Raw genomic sequence first — 23,353 nt, 5'->3', positions numbered from 1 at the left:
GTGCAGTTTATGAAATAGCTTCCTAAAAAAGGTGATCTTACAAGACAAAGAAAAAAGGTCTTCAAAAGAACAAACAATATAGCTTAACATAAAAATCAGCAGGTTGGTCTTGCCAAAGGATAAAGCAGAAGGCACAGAGTTACAAACACAGAACATTAAGTAGATGTTTAGGAGGGGGCTTGCAGGCCAGTTAAAGGCTTTGGACTTTATCTGACAGACAGTGGAGAGCTACTGAAGTGTTATAAGCAAGGACATGACATAGTGACACGTGATACCCGATCCACTCCTAAAAGTCATTATAACTCTTTAAATTCACCTTCTCGATTTCTTTTTTCATCTTAGTCAATAATTGATGGCATGTTATAAAACAGCATTACTATTTTACTTTTGAAACTTATGAATGTTTTACCTCTTGAGGAAAATAATCTGAATTGTTTAGGAAGGGCATAGTAGTTGATTAAAAAATATTTTGTAGGCTTATCAGAATTGACAGTGTTCTTTAAAAAAAAATTTTTTTTAAATGTTTATTTATTTTTGAGACAGAGACAGAGTGTGAACAGGGGAGGGGCAGAGAGAGAGGGAGACACAGAGTCCGAAACAGGCTCCAGGCTCCGAGCTGTTAGCACAGAGCCCAACGCGGGGCTCGAACCCATGAACTGTGAGATCATGACCTGAGCCGAAGTCGGACACTTAACCGACTGAGCCACCCAGGCGCCCCACAGTGTTCTTTTAATTTTGAATTTTAACTTCTCTGAATACATTTCCTTATCTTACAGGAAGAGCAAAAACATCAGATACGGAGTAGATTTTACATTACAACATTATGACAAGTATCCAATATTTTAAAAGCTCTCTGATTTTTACAAATGTTTAAAAGAGTTACTTACCCTATGTCCTAACATAGCACATAAAGACACTTTCATTTTCATGTCAATCAAGATAAATGAATTACTCTAAGACCGCTCTTCCACTTAATATTTCTATTGTAATAAGAACTCCACTTCTTTAATAAGATGATGAATAATGATAACTTTGTTATCATTAACAGGCCAAACGTAAAGCAGAACTTTATAAATAGAACATCCACTCTAAGGATTTTTATAAGCCATAACCCTTATTCTATTACAGAGGATTTAAATGAAACTGCCAGGGTATACAACAAAATGAGGGGAGATTGTCATACATAAATTCTTGACCTAAAAATTGAAGGGGTGGGAAATGTTTGGTATTTTAAGCAAACATAAAAGATTCCCCTTTGTAAAAAATAAGAAATGTTTAAGTCACTTACGTCTCACTTGAAACCAAACTGCGTATGCATCTTAGTTCAAATGGAGTCTGAGAACAAAGAAATCTGTTCTATTCCGGGGAAAATCCTGCTGTAAACTTACAACTCTGAACATCACTAATCAATGTGAGGCATAACTAACAATTAAGAAAGAAACCCTTTAATATCTACAACTTCTGTAATTCATTTATTCCAGCTTATATTAGAAATCAGTACCTCAGTGAATATTTATTGACTTTGAACTTTCAGAAATTACTACAGACATGATGAGGGAAAACACTGAGACAGATTATAGCTGCAGGAAAGAAGGATGAAGAATTTATCCTGTCCACAGAAGTGAAAATTGCTATTGTTTTATATGATGAAATAATCTAAGATAGTTCCATCCACATGACAACTCCAAGTGTAAAGGGCAGGTAGAATACATACACGTCGCACCACTGTTTTTCAAACTCCAGTTTTAAGACCATATTATTTACTACAAAACCTTATTATTTACTACATTATTATTTGTAGTAAAAATATTAACATATTTTTAGTTGTTAATAACACAGACATAAGATTTTTCCCTTCTCTTTATACGTCCAAACATTCTTTGTCTCTCTCCATATTTCATTGAAAGGCAATGATTCTACTAAGAATTACAACACAACATATAAAAAGTTTCCACTAAACTTCACTATGTTTGGGAAAGTTTCATTATAAATCTAAATTAATTTAAAAGCATTTCCTGAATTTTTCACTTTCTGACAGATTAAAAATAGTGAAATTAATCTACTGATCATCTATATCAACTTATCTATCAAAATAAAATGACTTCTAAGTCATGGCTTAACTTAGTGGTAAAGGAGGATTTTTAAGAAAATTAAAGCCAATAGAAAATATATCTTCTGAATAATATACAAAACTATTCACGTGTTTCGCAAAACTGTTCACCACATGTATATATACCTGTGATAAAATCTGATATTTCATCAAATTCAATATGCAGTCTGAAGTTCCCAGCAGTTTTAAGATTGGATTCTTTTCTTTTGTGAATATTTGTTAAAATGTAATAAGATTCTGTTCCTATTGCACTGGTGAGCTGCATGTGCCGGATGGGGAGTAAGAAAGACAATGATTGAGAGAAGCACTGATTCACTCTGTATGACCTGATACACCTTTCTAAATACAAATCAAATTTGTAGGCTCATCACTTCTCTTGGTGGGAAGCAATGCTAAAAATGAAACTAGACACACAAGTGAAACAGAAGGGAGTTTCTCAGATCAAGCAAGATTGGCAGAGAAGATTTGCTTTAGGAACTCTCAGAATCTGGACAAAAGAAACAGCAAAATCATCACAGCTTCCTCCTAAACTTAATAAGCTTCTTTTACTCTCCAGAGAACATAAAACATCCTATTCTACTTGTTATTTCTATCTGTAAATGAAAAAACTATTTTTGTATTTCGATCTCACTCATGGAAATGTGGCAACATTGCTCCTGAATCTCTGCTGATATTTCCAACCAATTTATTTAGAATCAGATTGAATTTTTAAAGGAAGAAGTATTTTAAGGCACTTAACTTCTATGCAAATCACATTTTTCTGTATAGGCTGTCACTACTATAATGAGTATCTAAAGCAAAAACAAAGAAAAACCAGAAAGCACAGATAAAAACATGCAGGATGACAGAAAAGAGTCCACAGCCAGAAGACCACACATGGAGTGAACCGAGTTCCTACCCCACTATTAAGGTCTTATGTAAATTAGTTCCTTTGTTTTCATTATTCTCCACCTTTCCCATTCTCTCAATTATTTGTTAATAATATTTCTGGATTTAAGGCAACCTAGTACAAACTCTCACAGTTGGTGAAATACTCAGGCACTTGGTGAGATAGTTCATTTAACTGCTTAATGTTGGCAATGGATTCAAAGTCAAAGCGCAATCTGACCATTTGGAATTTGACATTCTACTATTGTTTTAGGCACAAATTAGGTATTTTTTTTTATATAAATGGGTTGTCTCAATTTTTTTTTTTTTATAAATGCTACAGAGGTTTAATTGTGTAGTTTCTCCTGGTGGCAAGTGATTAGGTCTTTAGCTAATTTGATGTTCCATGAAATGAGAAGTTTGAGAATCATTACAGATGGAAAATCCTCTGTCTCTGCCCCAATCTTTTTCATTTTCTCTGTACACATGTTTCCTCAAATTTTGCCAATATATAATATATAGTTTTAACACCAGTTTCATACAGAGATATTTAATTGCCAGCAAACTGGGTAAACTGCCTTTTTCTAATAACCACCCAGTTTCTCTGATGATATTTAAATCCAAGTCTGTCGAGCCCAAACAGTCCTGACAGAAACCCAAATAATGCAATAAAAAAATGCAAATGAAAGCAAGTATTAGAATAGTATCATATTGTGAGAAACTGTCAGAACACAAAATTTTTGTTTCCTAGGTAATTGCTAGTGATGGGCAACTCAAAACTAAATAGCAAAAGAAACTGATGTCAGCAACTCTTTCCAGAAAATCCAACATATCTTCACTGTTGTTACCGCCATCACAACTGTCACAATGTCTAAGTGGGTAAGCTAGCTGCTTAATCACATGGAAGCCCAATTTCTCTAAGGCAAATAAAGTATCAGTTCACACTAAATGATATGAACAGCATTTAGCCTCATCAATACAGTGGTGATAAATATATATGGACAGAATAATGTAAACAGTAACTGGTTAAAAACTATCAAAAAGCACTCTTCCCAAATACTCTTCAAGCAAGGGGCTGAGTGTTAACACTTCCTTCTCTCCAAAACAACACTTTAGGTACTGGTTATCACATAGTGTAGTGAGTATGGCACATCTGAAATTATAAAATTGTCTCCAAAAACACATTTATTTATTCACATTTATGAAACATTTATTAATGGCCCGCTATGTGCCAAGCACTACTATATGCTACGTACTGAGGATACAATAAAAGTAAGATTACCAAGAAAGTCTGGATGATGGCCTAAATGTTTCCTCCAATTTCTAAATTTGGACTTCCCTGTAAATTATTGGGTCATTAGTACTGAAAATATAACATTAAAAATAATCTAATTTTGGAGACAGGGAATGGTACAGGAGCCTCCTACATAAATGAAAAGGGGAAAACTCAGCAGGTATAATATCCTTCAGATTCTATTCTGATTTGTAATTTATTTATATTCCACTTTTTCCACTAAGATTTAAGGCAACTTAGAACATATGTAAAATGTAACAAGATAGCATAATTAAAGGGAAACAAAGAAGGAAAAATGAAGGAAGCAATTATAAAACAAAGGCAGGAGCTAAAAAATTGGCTTTTGGTAGTTAAAAAAAATTCAGATTTAAGCTTTCCAGTAAATAACTCAAGTAGAGAAACCTTATCAGTTATGCCATCCAGTACCCATAGGATTAAAAAAAAAAAAAAGACCAACTGCTTTCAAGTACTACTACATATTAAACCAAGATTTTTTTTTTAGTGGTCTTTATAAAGGTACTACTATCATGCAATTAACGATCATCAATTACATCCTTAAAAGAGATATAATGACAAGTTTTACCGGACTGTTTCTTAAAGTATCACCTCATAAAAGCTGATAGCATGACCCCCAATGCAGATTTTCTTTAATGTCATTAAACTCAGAAAACTGAGCTGGGAGATAGATCTAACATCCACTATGAAAGAAAGTCAGAACGCCAAAGAAAGAGGTGTGCCTGATCAGCCTACTCCTGCACCAGGAGATGGAAGGGGCATACTCTGCAATCCAGGATGACATTCTCCTTAGGAAATATTATAACATTTATTTTCATTATATAGACAAATAGGTACTTGAAGCCTCGAAGTTCCACTGTATACAGCACAGTCTTAAAATCTTTATCCTGCAAAACTTCTAGGGCATGCATTTCTAGGCACACTCAGGGTTCAACAATTCAGCAGACTGAAATAGAAGGTGATCCCTGGAGACTCACATATCTGCAACAGCTATACAAGATGGTGAACTTTAACTAAATGCATTACTATGATCAAAAATAAGACTTAGTACATTACCACCAACAGTCATGGATCTGGTCAAAGAAGGTTGTAATAAAGTTTCTTCATCATTAAATTGTTTCTTAAGTTCTTCTACAGATTCCAGATGGAGTTGAAGAAATTCTGCTGTTGCTGTTGATGCTTCTTCTTTAACAGGGTCTATCATTCTCTTCAGAAGTACTAGGTCATCCTTTCGGACTTTCAAACAAAGTTTCTCCATTTCTCGGATATTGGAACGGAGTTGCTACAAAAGAAAAAAAAATCATTAAAGCCACCATCTATTAATATGAAATATCTTTATTGTCAAAAGAAATCTGTGATAATGCTTGCAAATGGAAATAATACAAGTATTCTCTACTGCAGAAAGTATACCTTTTTTAAAATTTTTTGTATCTCTAGCCAAATTGAACTTCATGAGAACTCACATCCAGGTACTTTGAGTTTGTTTAGCGTTCTTTTCCTTCATTAAATGTGATTATTGTAAAGATAACACATGCTCTTCATAATAAATCAAACACTGTAGAACATATCTAGACAAACTTAATGATGCCCGCCTTCACTGATCCCACCACCTCTCTTTACCCAGTCCTTCCACACATTTCCCACTGCTCATGCAAACATTAACATATATAGCCTTTCTTTTCACAAAAAAAAAAAAGGATTACACTGTGCATAATAATCCATAATTTGTTATTCCTTACCCCAATAATATAACAATACCACCATGGATATCCTTCCATGGGTGTACCATATTCCACAGTATAGATGGAAAATAATGTATTCAATGACTCCTCCAAGTGATCAATAGTCATTCATGTTGTTTCCAAAACAGAAGTCCTTGAATATAATCCTAATATACCATAACAGTATATATCACTATTATAGTATATTCTATTATACTATATTTTGTAGGAATGATTTCCTGGGTGCCTGGGTAGCTCAGTTGGTTAAGCATCCGACTTCGGCTCAGATCATGATCTCACAGTTCTTGAGTTTGAGTCCTGCTCTGGGCTCTGTGCTGACAGCTCAGAGCCTGGAGCCTGCTTCAGATTCTGTGTCTCCCTCTCTCTGCTCCTCCCCCACTTGTGCTCTGTCGCTGTCTCTCAAAAATAAATGTTAAAAAAATGATTCCCAAAAGTGAGAGTACTTAAAGGATAATGTGCATTCTTATTTCAATAACTATTAACAGTGTTTTCCTACCAGTAACAAATTATACTACCACCAAAGTATGAATGCCCATTTCCCTACATACTGCCAGTTGTACATGTTATCTCACTGTTGTTTTAATTCGCATTTCTGAGTGATGCCAGATTTTTATCCAATGATTTCCCTCTCTTTTTAAAACCATCTACTGACATAATCATGGGGCACCTGGGTGGCTCAGTCGGTTAAGCATCTGGCTGTTGATTTTGTCTCAGGTCATGAACTCACGGTTATGAGACTGAACCCCACATCTGGCTCTGTGCTGTGAGTGTGTGGAGCCTGCTTAAGATTCTCTCTCTCTCCCTATGACCCTCTCACATGCTCGCTCTCAAAAAAAAAAAATCATCTACTGACATAATCATAAATTTTCCCCTAAGGTGCTGATATAACGAGCTACGGGCAGGTTTCATGGTATAGAGCCATCTTTATACTTCTGAAATAAACTCTTTCTAATCACATATATAATTTTTTTGATTCAATTTGCTAATAATTTATTTGGACTTTTAACATATCTGTTTGTGTGTGCATGCATGTGCACACATGAACGGTGTGTCTATATTATCTCTCTCAGACTTAAGGTCACTTTAACAAATTTAAGGTTGTGCTAGTTTCACAGAATGAACTGTGGAGCTTTCCATTTTTTCCAATAGTCTATACTCCTGAAAAACATAAAATCCAACTATTCTTTGACAATTAAATACAACTAACTTGCAAGAATGATCTGAGTATGATGCTTTTAAAAATTATAGATCTCTATATTATATAATTTATAATATATATTAATATAACAATTTTCATATAACATTTTAAATTCTTCTCCCCTGTTGTACTTCCACAGATACTAATGCAAATTCTGTATAATAGGACAAAATGTACTAATTTCTTTAATTTCTCAAGTACTTACTCTGAGTGAAGTGTTACATTCCATATTACTACATTCCCCATTATTACATTATAGGAAAATCAGAACAAAGATCACTTGTTTAGGATTTACTTAATTATCTAGCAGCAAAGTGCAGTTAAAACCGAGGTTTTTTTTAATGTGTTAGTTTCAGGTAAACAATACAGTGATTCAACATTTCCATATTACACCCAGCACTCATCACAACAACTGCACTCTTTAATCCCCATCACCTTTTTCACCCATCCTCCCAACCCACCTCCCCTCTGGTAACTATCAGTTTGTTCTCTATAGTTAATAGTCTGTTTCTCGGTTTCTCTTTCTCTCTTTTTCCTTTGACCATTTGTTTTGTTTCTTAAATTCCACATGAGTGAGATTATATGGTATTTGTCTTTCTCTAACTTATTTCACTCATCATTAATCTCTCTAACTCCATCCATGTTGCTGCAAATGACAAGATTTCATTCTTTTTTATGGGTGAATAATATTCCTCTGTGTGTGTGTGTGTATCACACCTTCTTTATTCATCTATCCATGGATACCTGGGTTGGTTCCATAATTTGGCTATTGTAAATAATACTGGTATAAACACAGAGGTAAATGTATCCCTTTGAAATAGTGGGTTTTTAAAATTTTTTTTCTAATGTTTGTTTATTTTTAGGAGAGAACAAGCATGAGTGGGGGAGGGGCAGAGAGAGGGAGGCAAAGGATCCAAAGTGGGCTCTGCACTGACAGAGAGCCCGATGTGGGACACAAACTCATGAACCATGAGATCGTGACCTGAGCCAAAGTTGGATGCTCGATGGACTGAGCCACCCAGGTGCCCCTGAATTTGCATTTTTGTATTTTGGGGTAAATACCCAGTTTGCATTCCCACCAACAGTGCACAAGGCTTCCCTTTCCTCTACATCCACATCGACACTTGTCGTTTCTTGTGTTTTGATTTTAGTCATTCTGACAAGTATGAGGTGATATCTCACTGTTGTTTTGATTTCCATTTCCCTGAGGATGAGTGACATTCAGCATCTTTTCATGTGTCTGTTAGCCATCTGGAGATCTTCTTTAGACAAATGTCTGTTCATGTCTTCTGCCCATTTTTTAATTGGATCATTTGTTTTTTGGGGTGTTAAGTTGTATCAGTTCTTTATATTTTGGATATGTCATTTGCAAATACCTTCTTGTATTCAGTAGGTTGCCTTTTAGTTTTGATGACTGTTTCTTTTGCTGTGCAGAAGCTTTTTATTTTGATGTAGTCCCAACAGTTCATGTCTTTTATTTCCCTTGCCTCAGGAGACATATCTAGAAAAATGTTGCTCTGGCCAATGTCAGAAAAATTACTGCCTGTGCTCTCTTCTAGGATTCAATGAAAACCTCGGTATTCTTAAAAGTCCAGCAATCTTTCCATTAAACTATAACCACAATTCCTATCTATATGGTACCTTAATATAATCTAAACTATCCATTTTATTCTAGTAAAATGAAAAACAATTCTGAAGGGGCGCTGGGGTGGCTCAGTTGGTTGAGTGTCTGACTCTTGATTTCATCTTAGGTCATGATCCCGGGGTCATGGGATCCAGCCCTGTGTCAAGCTCCTCTCTGAATGTGGAACCTGCTTAAGAGTCTCTCTCTCTTCCTCCCTCCCTCCCTCCCTCTCGCTCCCTCCCTCCCCCCCTTGCCCCTTTCCCCCCACTCATGCTCTTCCTCTCTAAAATAAATTAAATTTTTTAACAAGTTAAAAAAAGCAGGGGCACTTGGGTGGCTCAGTCGGTTAAGTATCTGACTTCAGCTCAGGTCATGATCTCGCAGTTCGTGGATTCAAGCCCAGTGTTGGGCTATGTGCTAACAGCTCAGAGCCTGGAGCCTGGTTCCAATTCTTGTCTCCCTTTCTCTCTGCCCCCCTCTCACTCCAGCTCTGTCTCTCTCTCAAAAATAAATAAACGTTAAAAAAAAATTTTTAATTCAAAAAAAATCCGGAAAAAATAGTTTAGCTGCAACCTAATGTATCTTGTAAGATTTTCTGGGTGAATCAAAAAGTTGTGTCTCTATCCTGTCATGATTCTATACTTCCTTTAACTTTATGTCACTCTTACCATCCCAATGTGAACTGCAAAACCTAAGGATAACTGAACTATAAATTAAAAGTATGTGACCTGCAATCATTAACATGGAGAAATCATAGAACATACAGGCCTATGTTATCATCTAGTACAACCTTATGATTTTACAAGAGAGAAACTGGACTCCAGATGAGCACAGTGGCAGAATTAGGTCTAGAGCAAGTCCTGGAGCAATATTATTGCTAACACACCACCATCTCTTGGCAATACCTTTTTTTTTTTTTTTTTTTTTTTTTTAATTTTAGAGAGAGAGCACAAGCAGGGGAGAGGGGCAGAAAGAGGGAGAGAGAATCTTAAGCAGGCTCCACACTAAGCACAGAGGCCAATGCAGGGCTCGATCCCACAACCCTGGGGATCATGACCTGAGCCAAAATCAAGAATGGTATGTGCAACCCACTGAGCCACCCAGACAACAACGGCTGTACAATTCTCTTCTGAACTACAGTTGTAAAGCTTGGTTACATACTTGCCACATAGTCCATAAAAATATTTTAGGCAATATTATCTTGGAGAAGCATTAAAAAGTTTCTGCAGCTAATGACTATTTGCCTATGACATAGTCTTACTCTCTTACAGAATTTGTGCATCTGTTTATGCCCCAAATTATAGTGTCCAGAATTCTATTACTATGGGTGGAGGAGAAAATGTTAAGAGAAAGAAAGAAAATATCCATTGAACTATATTTCTGATACTACACTAACAAAAACACAATGGCTGAATTTTTATCAACACTTACTATAAGTTGTCTGTTGTACTAAGTATTTACCTTCTTCATCTTGTTTTACCTTCACAACTTACTTTTGAAACAGGTATTACTATCATTCTCATTTTAAAGAAGAGGAAATTAAAGCAAGAAAAAATTTTTGAAAGCTCAGGATTACACTTCTAATAAAAAGTACAGCCAGGAATCAAATCCAGGCTGCAGAGCATGTGTTCTCAACAACTTTTCTACATAGCTATAATATCCAACAGAAATATAATGCAAACCACAAATGTAAGCCATATATGTAATTTAAAATTTTCTGACAGTCACATTAAAAAGTAAAAAGAAACAGTTGAAGTTAATTTTAATGTTTGTATTTAACTCAATATATCCAAAATATTATCAACATGTAATCAATATAAAAATTATTAATGAAATATTTTACATTTACAGCACGTCTCAATTCAAACTAGCCACATTTTAAGTGCCCAACAATTACATGTGGCTAGGAGCTAACATATTGGACAATATAGCTATAGAGTCTCTCCAAAATCAAATAAAAGTAACAGGATGGCAAAACCATATGTGAAAAATATAAAATGGGTCTTTCTGCTTCTGGGTATAGCAAACTAGATAATTCAAAGTAACCCTCCCACCAATGACTAGTTAAAAAGCTGAAAATCACAAACAAAATTCAAAGGCATCAAAAAGCAAAGAAGACAGTAAGAAATGTACAGGTCTAGAATTAGACAAAAGTGGAAATCCAGAGAGGTGAGTCCTAAACTCAAGGCCACATTTGCTTGGGGGTACTTGCTTACCAGAGTGTTTGACAGGCTCACAAATTTCTTTTTTTTTTTTTTTAATTTTATTTTTTATTTTTTAAAATTTACATCCAAATTAGTTAGCATATAGTGCAACAATGATTTCAGGAGTAGATTCCTTAGTGTCCCTTACCCCATCCCCCTTTCCACAACCCCTCCAGTAACCCTCAGTTTGTTCTCCATATTTATGAGTCTCTTCTGTTTTGTCCCCCTCCCTGGTTTTATATTAGTTTTGTTTCCTTCCCTTATGTTCATCTGTTTTCTCTCTTAAAGTCCTCATATGAGTGAAGTCATAGGATTTCTGTCTTTCTCTGACTAATTTCACTTAGCAAATACCCTCTAGTTCCATCCACGTAGTTGCACATGGCAAGATTTCATTCTTTTTGATTGCCAAGTAATACTCCATTGCATATATACACCACATCTTCTTTATCCATTCATCCATCGATGGACATTTGGGCTCTTTCCATACTTTGGCTATTGTTGATAGTGCTATAAATATAGGGGTGCATGTGTCCCTTTGAAACAGCACACCTGTATCCCATGGATAAATGCCTAGTAGTGCAATTGCTGGGTCGTAGGGTAGTTCTATTTTTAGTTTTTTGAGGAGCCTCCATACCGTTTTCCAGAGTGGCTGCACCAACTTGCATTCCCATCACAAATTTCTGAGTAAAATACTCAGTGCTGGGGCCTGCTAAGTATAAGCACTATGGTGCTTTGAGCTGGGATCTGAAAGAGCTGTACCCTGAGAGTACAGGTGATCCTAAAATCAATCAGCCCTCAGGTGAGCTACAGTTTGGCTTCCAGTCTTTTGGGTAGTGTATAAAAACTTCAATGCCTGAAACCATATACAGACAAGCATGGAAAATTAGTACCCTACTCTCACTCTCAAAATAAACTTTAAGAAAAAAATAAACTTTTTATTTAAGTAAAAATAAATAAATAAATAAATAAATAAATAAATAAATAAATAAAAGTGTGGGTAAATCTAGATGACCAGTAACTATTCTAAAACAGTAATAATCATAATGGTAATAATAGTAACTTGAGGATTTTAAATATATGTATAAAATTAAAATATATAAAAATAGCATTTAATTTGGGGGGCACACAAACAACTAAAATATTCCAAGGTACCTATATAATCTATATTGTTTATGGATGTTGTTGTAATTTCCAGTAAAAGAGTATATAATTCCAAAACCAACAAGAACAGCTGGATCAATAAAAAATACAAGAAAGTGAAAATGGAGATGAAAAAGAACACAAAATACATGGGAGAAGTAGAAAGCAAACAAGAGAGTATAAGTTTTAAACCTAAATACATCAATAATTACATAAAACATAAGTGGAATAAATGTTCCAGTTAAAAGATAAAAATTTTCAGACTGGAAAATATATTTAAATACATCTAAAACATATAGGCAGTTCAAAGTAAAAGGATAAAAAAATAAACCCTGTATAGCTGAACAACCTTGAACAATATAGGTTTGAATCTATAGATTCAATAAATTAGAATAAATTTGAAAAAGATTTTTTGTTTTGGTGGAGCTTGACAAGCGGATTCTCAAATGTATGTGGAATTGCAAGGGAGCCTGGGTGGCTCAGTCAGTTGAGCATCCAACTCCTGACTTCAGCTTAGGTCATGATCTTGCGGTTCGTGAGATCCAGCCCCACACAAGGCTCTGCGTTGACAGCATGGAGCCTGCTTGGGATTCTTTCTCCCCACCCCCCCACTCCCCTGCCCTCCCCCAGCTCGCAGGCGCACACACACTGTTTCTCAAAATAAATAAACTTTTAAAAGAATGTATATGAAATTGTATGTGCACGGCTGAGACTAGCCTTGAAGAAGGTAGGAGAACTTCCTCTATTATATACTGACTGATTATAAAGCCACAGTAACTAAGACAGTGTGCTATTAGTTCAAGAATAGAGACAAATACACCAATGAAACAGACAGCCAAGAAGCAACCCAAACACATATGCACTGAATTCATAACAAAGGCTCCACCGCAGGGAAGCATGATCTTTCCAAAACTCAGTGCTTGGTCATTTGGGTATGCCTGTGGGAAAAAGATAAAACTGGACACACCACTTCACACCATACACAATAATCAACCAAATGGACTGCAGACCTAAATGTGAAAGGCAAAACAATAGAATATCTTTATGATATTAGGGTAGGAAATACTTCTTAAATGTGGCATAAGAAAGCAACAAGAAAAAAATTGATAACCTTGACTATATTAAATTAAATGAACTTCTAAGTCATTGAAGAACACAACTAAGACAATGAAAAGGTTAACCACTGAGTGAAAGAAGATAATTGCAACAAATATATTGATAAAGTGGTCACAGGCAGAATAAAGAGCTCTTATAGAGAGTAAGAAAAAGACAAAAAACCCATAGAAATGTGGGCAAGAACCCAAAATGGGCACTTCTCATAAACAATAAGTTACTCAATCTCATTTATAGTCAGGTAAATGTAAATTAAACCATAATTAACTACCCTCTAGAAAGCTAAAATTAAACTCTGACTTTACTGAATAGTGGTGAGGATGTGTAGACCACAGGAACTCACATTCATTGCTGGAAGGAGTGTAAAATTAGTACAACTATTTTGGAAAATAGTTTGGTACTATACTACAGTGAAAATAAGGATGCCCAATGTCCTAAAAATATACTCAACAGAAATGTATGCACATGTGTATCAGTAAAAATATACAAGAATGCTAATCACATTTGTAATAGAAACTGAAAACCCAAATGACCATCAACATATCATAGTATATATTTACCATACACTATGGTAAACTCATACAATGGACTACACACAATAATCAAAATGACTGAATACTGCTATAGGCAAGAACACAGATAAGTCTCAAGCTAGACACAAAAGACATATTCTGTTTAATTCAATTTATACAATGTTCAAGAATAGACTAAATTAATTTATAACTTAATGATACATTCTGGTGGTAAAATTATACAGAGAGACTAAGAAACAGTTACCATATAAATCAAGATAGTAATTACTTTTGGTGGGAGAAAGGTGATTGTTATAGGGAAGAGACTATGAGGGGTTTCTAGGATGCTGGCAATTTTCTATTTTTGATCTGAGTAGTAGTTACTTGAGTGTTCCCAGTATAACAATTTGTTTAGGTGTATATTTATGTTGTATGCATGGCACACATGTTATATTTCACAGTAAAAAGTTTTAGTAACATTTTTAGAAAAGCACATTATATTAACCTGATGGTCAATTAAGTTAAGGATAGAAACAAGTCAAGTTTGAAAGCATTTGGGTAGGGGTAAAAATGAGTATCAATCTCACTGTGGAACTATATTGCCAACCATCTTCCTGGATAAAAGATAAATTCATTCATTTGACTAGATTGTGATTTACCTAATTTCTTTACCATTGTATCCTCAAGGCTATATGTGATCCCTCATATACGCTTTGATTCAGTAAACATAGTAAATGAATGAATTCTTTCTTAATATTTTCCACAAAGGGCAAAGTCCAACAACAACAGAGATCTCCAACTATCAAGAATGTAACTAAATTAGTTCCCTAGGAATGCATAATATAAGTCACTAAGCATATGAAACGTATCATCTTTCATTAGCTGGAAGAAATAATGAACGGAACCACTTTTTTGGAATTAATTCTGACATACAAGGATAAAATAGTGAAATGGGAATGAAACGCATGAGAAAAAGCAACCATGCCATCTTGGAGCTCTTAATAGTTAAAAAAGAATAATGGAAACACTGATACTTTAGGGAACTGAATCAAGTTTTTCTGGAGAAAATAGTTGTGTGATGCCACAGAAATTATATTGTGATAGGAAGATCTTTTTTGAAAGAGAGAGTTTCTAAAAGGTGATACACTGACACTAGAAACAAACTAATCTGATAAGAAAGAAAAGAGGTATCTGAAGAATCCAATATGGTTGTATATGGTGTGCTATGGTAAGTTCAGAATTTTAAGAGACCTGTTTTTAAAAAAAAAGAAAAAGAAAGGCATGTGAACAAGGATGAATACAAAAGAGTGATCTGAAACAAGGAGAATCATGTAAGTAAAGTAGGAGCCCAGAATGAGCGGAGGCTGATGAAAAATGTTAAGAACAATAAAAAGGATTTAAAAAATACATGTAGAGCAAGAACAAGAAAGGAGGATTAGGTCTACCGCTTAGGGCAGATGGTATAATGTTAACAGATGATGCAGAAAAAGCAGAGCTACCAAACTCCTATTTTGCTTTTGATTCTCTATTAAGAAGATATATTCAAAATTGAAAGGGGCATAAGAAACATGCTCAAAGGAAACTTGAAACATCTTACTATAAGAATCTAGACAGGCTTCATGAAGGAAGTGAGATTTGAGTTTACCCTAAAGAACACTAGGAAAACAGAACATACTAAATAGACTAGACTGGGGAAAGACAGAGATGGAGGACAAGGATAGAAGTCTTCTAAATACCACACTTCATCAATTTTAAGACACAATATCTTTCCCACATTCTAACATCTCTGAAATTGGAATGCACCTTAAAATAGATTCAAAAAAGCACAATGTGCCATTCTCTGGCAGCACTTTTTCTTTCTTGGAGGTACACAAAACAATGGTGTGTCTTACAACAGATGGTACCTTAGATTTAATTTCCTCCTTCGGGTTCTATAGGACCTATGCTAATCAGAGTAGAGGTCAAAAATCCTAAATCCTGATTATTAAGCTCATAAATATTTCAAGGCAAAACTAAAATTTAAATTCAATTGAAGCTCAAAATAATCTGCAATAATTTACCTTCTAATAGCATTCATTTTGGAATCTACTGTATCCTCTTTTCCATTCCCTACCAGGCCTTGACTCTCTTTAATCTTTTCTTCTCTAAGTTCTGTCTACTATCCTCACTTCCCTTTCTTCCCCCCTCATCCCCTCTTTTCTATTGCTTCTCCCTTTCAAAATCTCTTAAAAATTTAAAAAGTACATAGCTCAAGTGTTCCATATTTCTGACAGTAAAATTATGAAAGTCAAGTTTTACTCCTAGAAGTTCCATGGCTGATTTTATTTATTTATTTATTTATTTATTTATTTATTTATTTATTTATTTTCATCACCTATAGAACTAGCATAGACTCTCTGTAGAGCAGTATCTTTCTAAATGTGGTCTGAAATCTACTATCTCAGAATCTCTAAAGTGAGTCCCAGAAATCTGTGTTCTCAACAAGTTCTGTATCACCACTGCTATGGAGACTAGGCTGATCAAGTTTCTTCTACAGAATCCAAGTTAATGTTCTTCAGTGAATTATTACAGTAGTAATAATTTCCGACTTCTTAACTTAATTCCAAAATTTGATCACAAAATCTTTCTTAATGCTAATGTTTTCTTATCCCACAGAAGAAAACTAGTAAACTTATTCCACTTGCAGTTTCAAAACATAATAATAGACTTCTGCTTCTGCAGAGTGTGTAGAACAGAGCACTGAAGTACTAGAGAGAGCTGCATAGAAAGAGAATCCTGAACATATGCAGGGGTACAATCCTCAAGTATGTAGCAGAGAAATGATCAGAACATGTATGTGGGAAAACTACTTGAGGCTAGGGGAAAAAAATCATCCAAAAAGATTAGAGGGAACAGTGCCTAGTACTCAAAGCTTTAAACAGTGTCTGTTCCCACCAGCTAAACTGGAAAAACTCTGAATTCCCTAGGCAGTGGGTAGAGCACTCAGAAAGGTTTTACTGCAATAGTGGGGAAATAATTAGCCCAAGACTGAGCACTGTTCCAATGAAGCCTAATAAATCATAAAAGTTAGACCCAAAAGAATCAAACTGTTTCCAAGTATTTTAACTGTATTCCAGAACAAAGCTCAGTAAGATTTATAGGAACATAAAAATATCTAGCACTCAAAAAAAAAAAAAAAAATCTAGCACTCCGCCAAGTAAAGACCTCCCAATCAAATATCACCAGACACACAAAGAAATAGGAAAATATGACCCAAAATGAGGAGAATAATCACTTGATTGAAACTGACCCAGAATTGACATAGATATTAGAATTAGCAGAGAAGGATATTAAAAGTTATTATAACTGTATTTAATATGTTTAAAAAGTTAAGGAGAGACATGAAAAATATAAAGAGAGACCCAAACCAGGGTGCCTGTCTGGCTCAGTTGGTAGAACATGTGACTCTTGATCTCAGGGTCATGAATTCAAGCCCCATGTAGGGTGTGGAGCCTACTTAAAAAAAAAAAAAAAAAAAAAAAGGAAGGAAGGAAGGAAGGAAGGAAGGAAGGAAGAAGGGGGTTAGGAAGGAACCCAAATCAAAGTTCTAGAGTTGAAAACTACAATGTGTGTGATGAAAAATGCACTGAATGTATTAACAGCAGATTGGACACTGCTGCTGCTCAGACTAGTAAACACGAAGCATGAAGGCACAGAAATAAAACTATCCAAAATGAAACACAAAGAGAAAGAGGAATCCAAAAAATTGTAAGATAACTTCAAGAAGCCTAACATACGTGTAATTGGAGTCTCTGAAGAAGAGAGATGGGAGGGGACAGAAAACATATGAAGAAATATGGCCCCAAATTTTTCAAATTGGATGCAAACTATAAACCTAGAGATCCAAGACACTCTACAAATTGAGAGCACAAGAAATGTGAAGAAAATGTCACACAAGCTCATCATGATCAAAGTATTCAGAGCCACTGATAAAGGGAAAATTGTAAAAGCAGCCAGAGAATAAAGACATACTACATACTGAGAACAAAAATAAGAATGAAACAGATTTCTTATTGCAAAAAAATGGAAGTGAAAAAAAGTTGAAAACACCTCTAAGGTACTGAAAGAAAAAAGTTAGTATAGAATCTTATATACAGCAAAATTCCTTTTAAAAACAAAGGCCAAATAAAGGCTTTTTATATATACAAAAGCAGAACTCTTCATCACCAGCAGAACTGTGCTCCAAAAAATGTTCAAGGAAATCTTTTAGGCAAAAGGAAAATTATACCAGATGGAAATATGGTTATATAAAAATGCATTAAGCACACAAGAAATAGAAATGCCATTATATAAGTTTTTTTCCCCTTAATATCTAAATCACTTGAAAAAGATAATTGAGAGTTTACATTATGGAGTATATAACATATATATAAGTAAACATACAACAACAATTATATAAAGACTGGAGGGGAGAAATAAAGGTATATTTAAGTTTCTTAAACATGTGAAATAGTATAATATCACTTAAAGATAAACTGTAATAAGATGTATACTATAAACCCTAAAGCAACCACTAAAATAACAAAACCAAAAGGTATAGTTAGCATGACAAAGACATACAATGAAATAAAAAATAATTCAAAATAAAACAGAAACATCATTAATCAAATGAAAATTAAAATCACAGTGAGATACCACTAGAGATCTATTATAATGGCTAAAATTAATAAGACTAACCATATCAAGTGTTGACAATGATATGGAAGAATATGAAATGGTACAACCATCTCATAAAACAGCTTGGCAGTTTCATATAATTAAGGAATAAAAACTATATGATCCAGCTATTCCCATTCATAAGTATTTATCCAAGAGAAACGAAATCCTTTGTTCATACAAAGTCCTGTACGCAAATGTTCACAGCAGCTTTATTTGTAATAACCTCAAACTGGAAATAACCCAAATGTCCATCACAAATGAACAGATAAACAAGCTGCGGTATATTTATACAACAGAATACCTACTCAACAGTGAAGAGGAATGAAATACTGATACACATTGTAACAATGAATGAACCCCCAAAATATTTATGCAGAGTGAAGGAAGCTGGACAGAAAAACAAGTTCATATTTTATGATTCTATTTATATAAAATTCTAGGAAATCCAAACTACTGCACAGTGGCAGAAAGCAGGTCAGTGGTTGCTGGGGTATCCAGGATGTGTGTATGTGTGTGTGTGTGTGTGTGTGTGTGTGTGTGTGGAATGGGAAGGGGTGCAAAGGGATGTGGGAGGGAGAATCCAGAAGGAGAGTTATAATGGGGTTTGAAGGAACTTTTTGGGGCAATGGATATATTCACTATTTTGACTGTAGTGACAGTGTCATGGTATACACATATGTCAAAACTTATCAAATTATGTACTTTATTGTATATCAATTAACACCTCAAGAAAATTGTTTAGGGCGAAAAAGCAGAAAGAAAATGCAAAACAATGGATTATTTATGTATAGCCACATGCACAGAAATGATAAATACTTGGTGCCTGGCTGGCTTGGTCAGGGGAGTGTACAACTCTTGACCTTGGGGGGTTGGAGTTCAGGCCCCATGCTGGGTGTAGAGCTTACTTAAAAAAATAAAAAAGAATGAAAAACTAAAAAGAAAAAAGAAACGATAAATACTTAAATCAGGAGAAAAGATTTCCTTCAGATGAAGATAGGAACAAGGAAAATGCAACCAAGGAAAATGGAACCAAGGAAAGGTACACAAGGGATTTCAATGGTATTTCTAAAATTTTCTTTTAAAAAAGTAACAGGGGCACCTGGGTAGCTCAGTCGGTTAAGTGACCAACTCTTGATTCAGATCAGGTCATGATCTCATGGTTCACGAGTTCAAGCCTCACATGAGGCTCTGCACTGACAGTACAGAACTTGCTTAGGATTCTCTCTCTCCCTCTCTGCCTCTCTGCCCTACTCCCTCCCTCCCCCTCTCTCAAAATAAATAAACTTTAAAAAATTTTTAAAAAGAAGAAATAGCGACAAAATGTTACTATGTTACTTTGACAAAGTAGTGACAAAATGTTACTTTGACAAAGTTGGGTGATGAGTACATAAGTGTTACACCATTTTTAGTATTTTCTATATTTCATATGTTTGAAGTTGTGTGTGTGTGTGTGTGTGTGTGTGTGTGTGTGTGTGTGTGATTTGTCAAAAAGTTATTTCATCATTAGGTTGATGTCAGGTAGTTCCTAATTCCTATGTCAAGCATGTAAGTTCAGAATCATTTACTAGGGCTACAAAGAGAGTAGGTAAAAAGCTAACATATTAGGTCTCTACACAAAATTGTTTACACATGTATCTGCATTTTTCTAAAAAGTAAACCCACGGTATCTTGATTATTACATTAGCCATCTAACTGGTACTCTTATATCCATTCTTGCTCCCTTAGAATCTATCCTTTTCATGATAGTTAAGGTGATCTTTTAAAGTTGTATCAGGTCATCATCTGCTCAGATCCTTCCAAACACTTTCTACCCAACTTCAAATTATCATATTCTGCAAGGCCTTCCATCATCAGACTGAGCTGATCTCCCTGATCTCACCTCCTATATTCTTCTCACACCAGCCACACTGACCTCCTCACTACCCCCTTGAATATTCCACACATCCTCTCATCTCCGTCTTCCCACTTGATTTCCTATTACCCAAGGTTTATATTTTAACTTCCTTCAAGTCTCTGTTCAGATGTCATCAGAATCTTTCCACAACCACCGTATATATAAGTTCATGACCTTCTGTGATTTTTTGTTCCCTTTAAACTGCTTTACTTTTATTTCACGGTACTTATAACCATCTTTTTTTTTTTTTAACGTTTATTTATTTTTGAGACAGAGAGAGACAGAGCATGAACAGGGGAGGGTCAGAGAGAGAGGGAGACACAGAATCCAAAACAGGCTCCAGGCTCTGAGCTGTCAACACAGAGCCCGACGTGGGGCTCGAACTCACGGACCATGAGATCATGACCTGAGCCGAAGTCGGACGCTTAACCGACTGAGCCACCCAGGCGCCCCAACCATCTAAATATTACAGTTTATTAGAGGTGCCTGGGTGGCTCAGTTGGGTAAGCATCTGACTTCAGCTCAGGTCATGATCCCGTGGTTCAGGAGTTTGAACCCTGCATTGGGCTCTCTGCTGTCAGTGCAGAGCCCACTCAGATCCTCTGTCCACCTCCCTCCTCTTACAAAAATAAATAAATGTTTAGTAAATAGGTAAATATTATATATTTATTTAAAAAAATTATGTCTCTGCTTTTTCCACTCACCATCCCAGAATATAAGTTGAAGGACAACAAGATTTTTCTTGTTTTGCTCACAGCTATATCCTCAGTGTCTAGACTAGTATCTAGAACATAGTGAAAGTTCAAATGTTTCTGCTCTTCTAATAATAATCAGACCAGAAAGGCTATTATTATGCCAAGTTTTGAAAATTTACAGCAATATCCACAAGTTAGACAAATGGGGCTACAGTCAATGAAGTAAGTTTAAAAACAAGAAAGCATGCTAACTCAGTAATTAAGAAGCTTGCGGTATCCAAGAAGTAAACTGAAAACTATGGCCAAACTCTCGGGAAAATGAAGGTGACATATCTCTCTCTTTAGCTCTATAACTAAATTTAATAACTAGTTGTGGCTTTCCCCTCCTTCTTTCAAAAATATCCTGAAGTTTCTGTCTAAAGATTAAAAGATATGTTTAAACATATACTTATCTATACTGATCATTGTAAAAAGTAATTATTCTGAGTTAATTGAAATTCTGAAAAATGGCTAATTATGTATTTAATGATTAAAAGAGTGGCTATGCATATATTTGCCTTTGTCAAATATTGATTTAAGGATTCCTAATGTGTTTTTACGACATGTAATTTTGAGAGCAAATTGTGTACAGCTAAAAACATTTGGTATCATAATAATCTGATTTCCTTACAAACACAGAGCTCAAGTCCACTGGTAAACATTTAAACAACTTAGAGTAAATACATTCTAGACATCTCATTTATTATTAAAGGCTCCAGAGTCATAACTGTTTAATTATAATAAGTCTGGACTATTCTTGTTTTACCTAACTACTACACAACAACTTTACACTTATTTCAACATCAAAAGGCACCAAAAAGAACATATACATAGCTTTAAAAATATTAACTGAAACACCAAAAGCAATAAAACTCAAACAAGAAAAATGTCTCCATTCATTTACTCAACACATATCTAATGAGGATCTACTATACAGGTATTAAGTGCAGCACTCCACTTTCTATCCACCTGAGTTAATATTAATTCCAGATTGGATTCCTGCACTAACACTTATTAAGACCTTGTGCACTTAATACACTAAGTTTCTTTATTCTTCAGCCTTCTTTATCTAAAAAAATGAGGATAACACCCCTTACCCAGCATCCAGACAACTGGCACTGTATCACTTACTGATCTCTATAATATATTTGACAATTAATTATAGATTGACTTACTTCTCTTACTAAAGCCTTAAGCTATTATTTAAATATTTTATTTAATTTTTTATGAATTCCCACCTACGTAAGTTTCTTCAAAGCAGAAACTGTGATACATTTTTCATAATCCTCTATCACCAGCTAGTATTATGTGTTAAGTACTTGGGGAGGGTAGCAGGGAAAACTAAGCTTTTTAAAATACACATTTTGGGGGCACCTGGGTGGCTCAGCTGGTTAAGTGTCCGACTTCAGCTCAGGTCATGATATCATGGTTTGTGAGTTCAAGCCCCACGTCAAGTTCTGTGCTGACAGCTTGGAGCCTGGAGCCTGGAGCCTACTTCTAATTCTGTCTCCCTCTCTCTCTGCCCCTCCCCTGCTCATGCGTGTGCACTCTCTCTCAAGAATAAACATTAAAAATTAAAAAAAAATAAAATAAAATATACATTTTGTACTTTTATATGACAAGCCAAACAAAATGGGGAAAAGTGAAGCAATTACAATGTGTTTTAAATTAAACTAACAAAAAGCCAACACTCATGTTTAGCTTCATCTAGCAGCTAAATGTGAAAGCATGAAATCAAGCTTATTCCAATTCTTCTTACTAACTGAATACCTACTATATGACAGGGGCTGCGTAAGCACTTGGTACACATGATTAACAATCGTTATAATCATCCTGGAATACAGCAGAATGAATGAGATTTTACTTTCTGAAAAAACATTATGTATAAATTAAGAATTATTTTGCAGAGGGATCTGTTGTTATTTATAAGATCTTTTTCTTTTTAAAAAAATTTTTTTTTCCAACATTTATTTATTTTTGGGACAGAGAGAGACAGAGCATGAACGGGGGAGGGGCAGAGAGAGAGGGAGACACAGAATCGGAAACAGGCTCCAGGCTCTGAGCCATCAGCCCAGAGCCCGACGCGGGGCTCGAACTCACGGACCGCGAGATCGTGACCTGGCTGAAGTCGGACGCTTAACCGACTGCGCCACCCAGGCGCCCCTATAAGATCTTTTTCTAAAAAGTAAATTTGAACGAGCTTATTTA

The 23,353-nt window shown here is 35.1% G+C and overlaps 1 protein-coding gene across 1 annotated transcript in view; it reads right to left on the bottom strand.

Moving 5' to 3' along the window:
• The window catches only part of STX17 (syntaxin 17), a 54,093-nt gene that overhangs the window by 13,379 nt on the left and 17,361 nt on the right, over positions 1 to 23,353 (bottom strand). Inside the window, exon 3 of the mRNA XM_047066981.1 lies at positions 5,343 to 5,568. Within this exon, the coding sequence (XP_046922937.1) occupies positions 5,343 to 5,568 (226 nt within the window). The remainder of the gene's footprint in view (positions 1 to 5,342; positions 5,569 to 23,353) is intronic.

Source organism: Lynx rufus, unplaced genomic scaffold (genome assembly GCF_022079265.1).
Source record: "Lynx rufus isolate CCGP_SWC_20201006 ecotype Redwood Valley unplaced genomic scaffold, mLynRuf1.p SCAF_10, whole genome shotgun sequence".
In the NCBI taxonomy this organism is placed as follows: domain Eukaryota; kingdom Metazoa; phylum Chordata; class Mammalia; order Carnivora; family Felidae; genus Lynx; species Lynx rufus.
The sequence above is the reverse complement of the archived record's forward strand: the minus strand, read 5'-3'. Positions and strand labels throughout refer to the sequence as shown.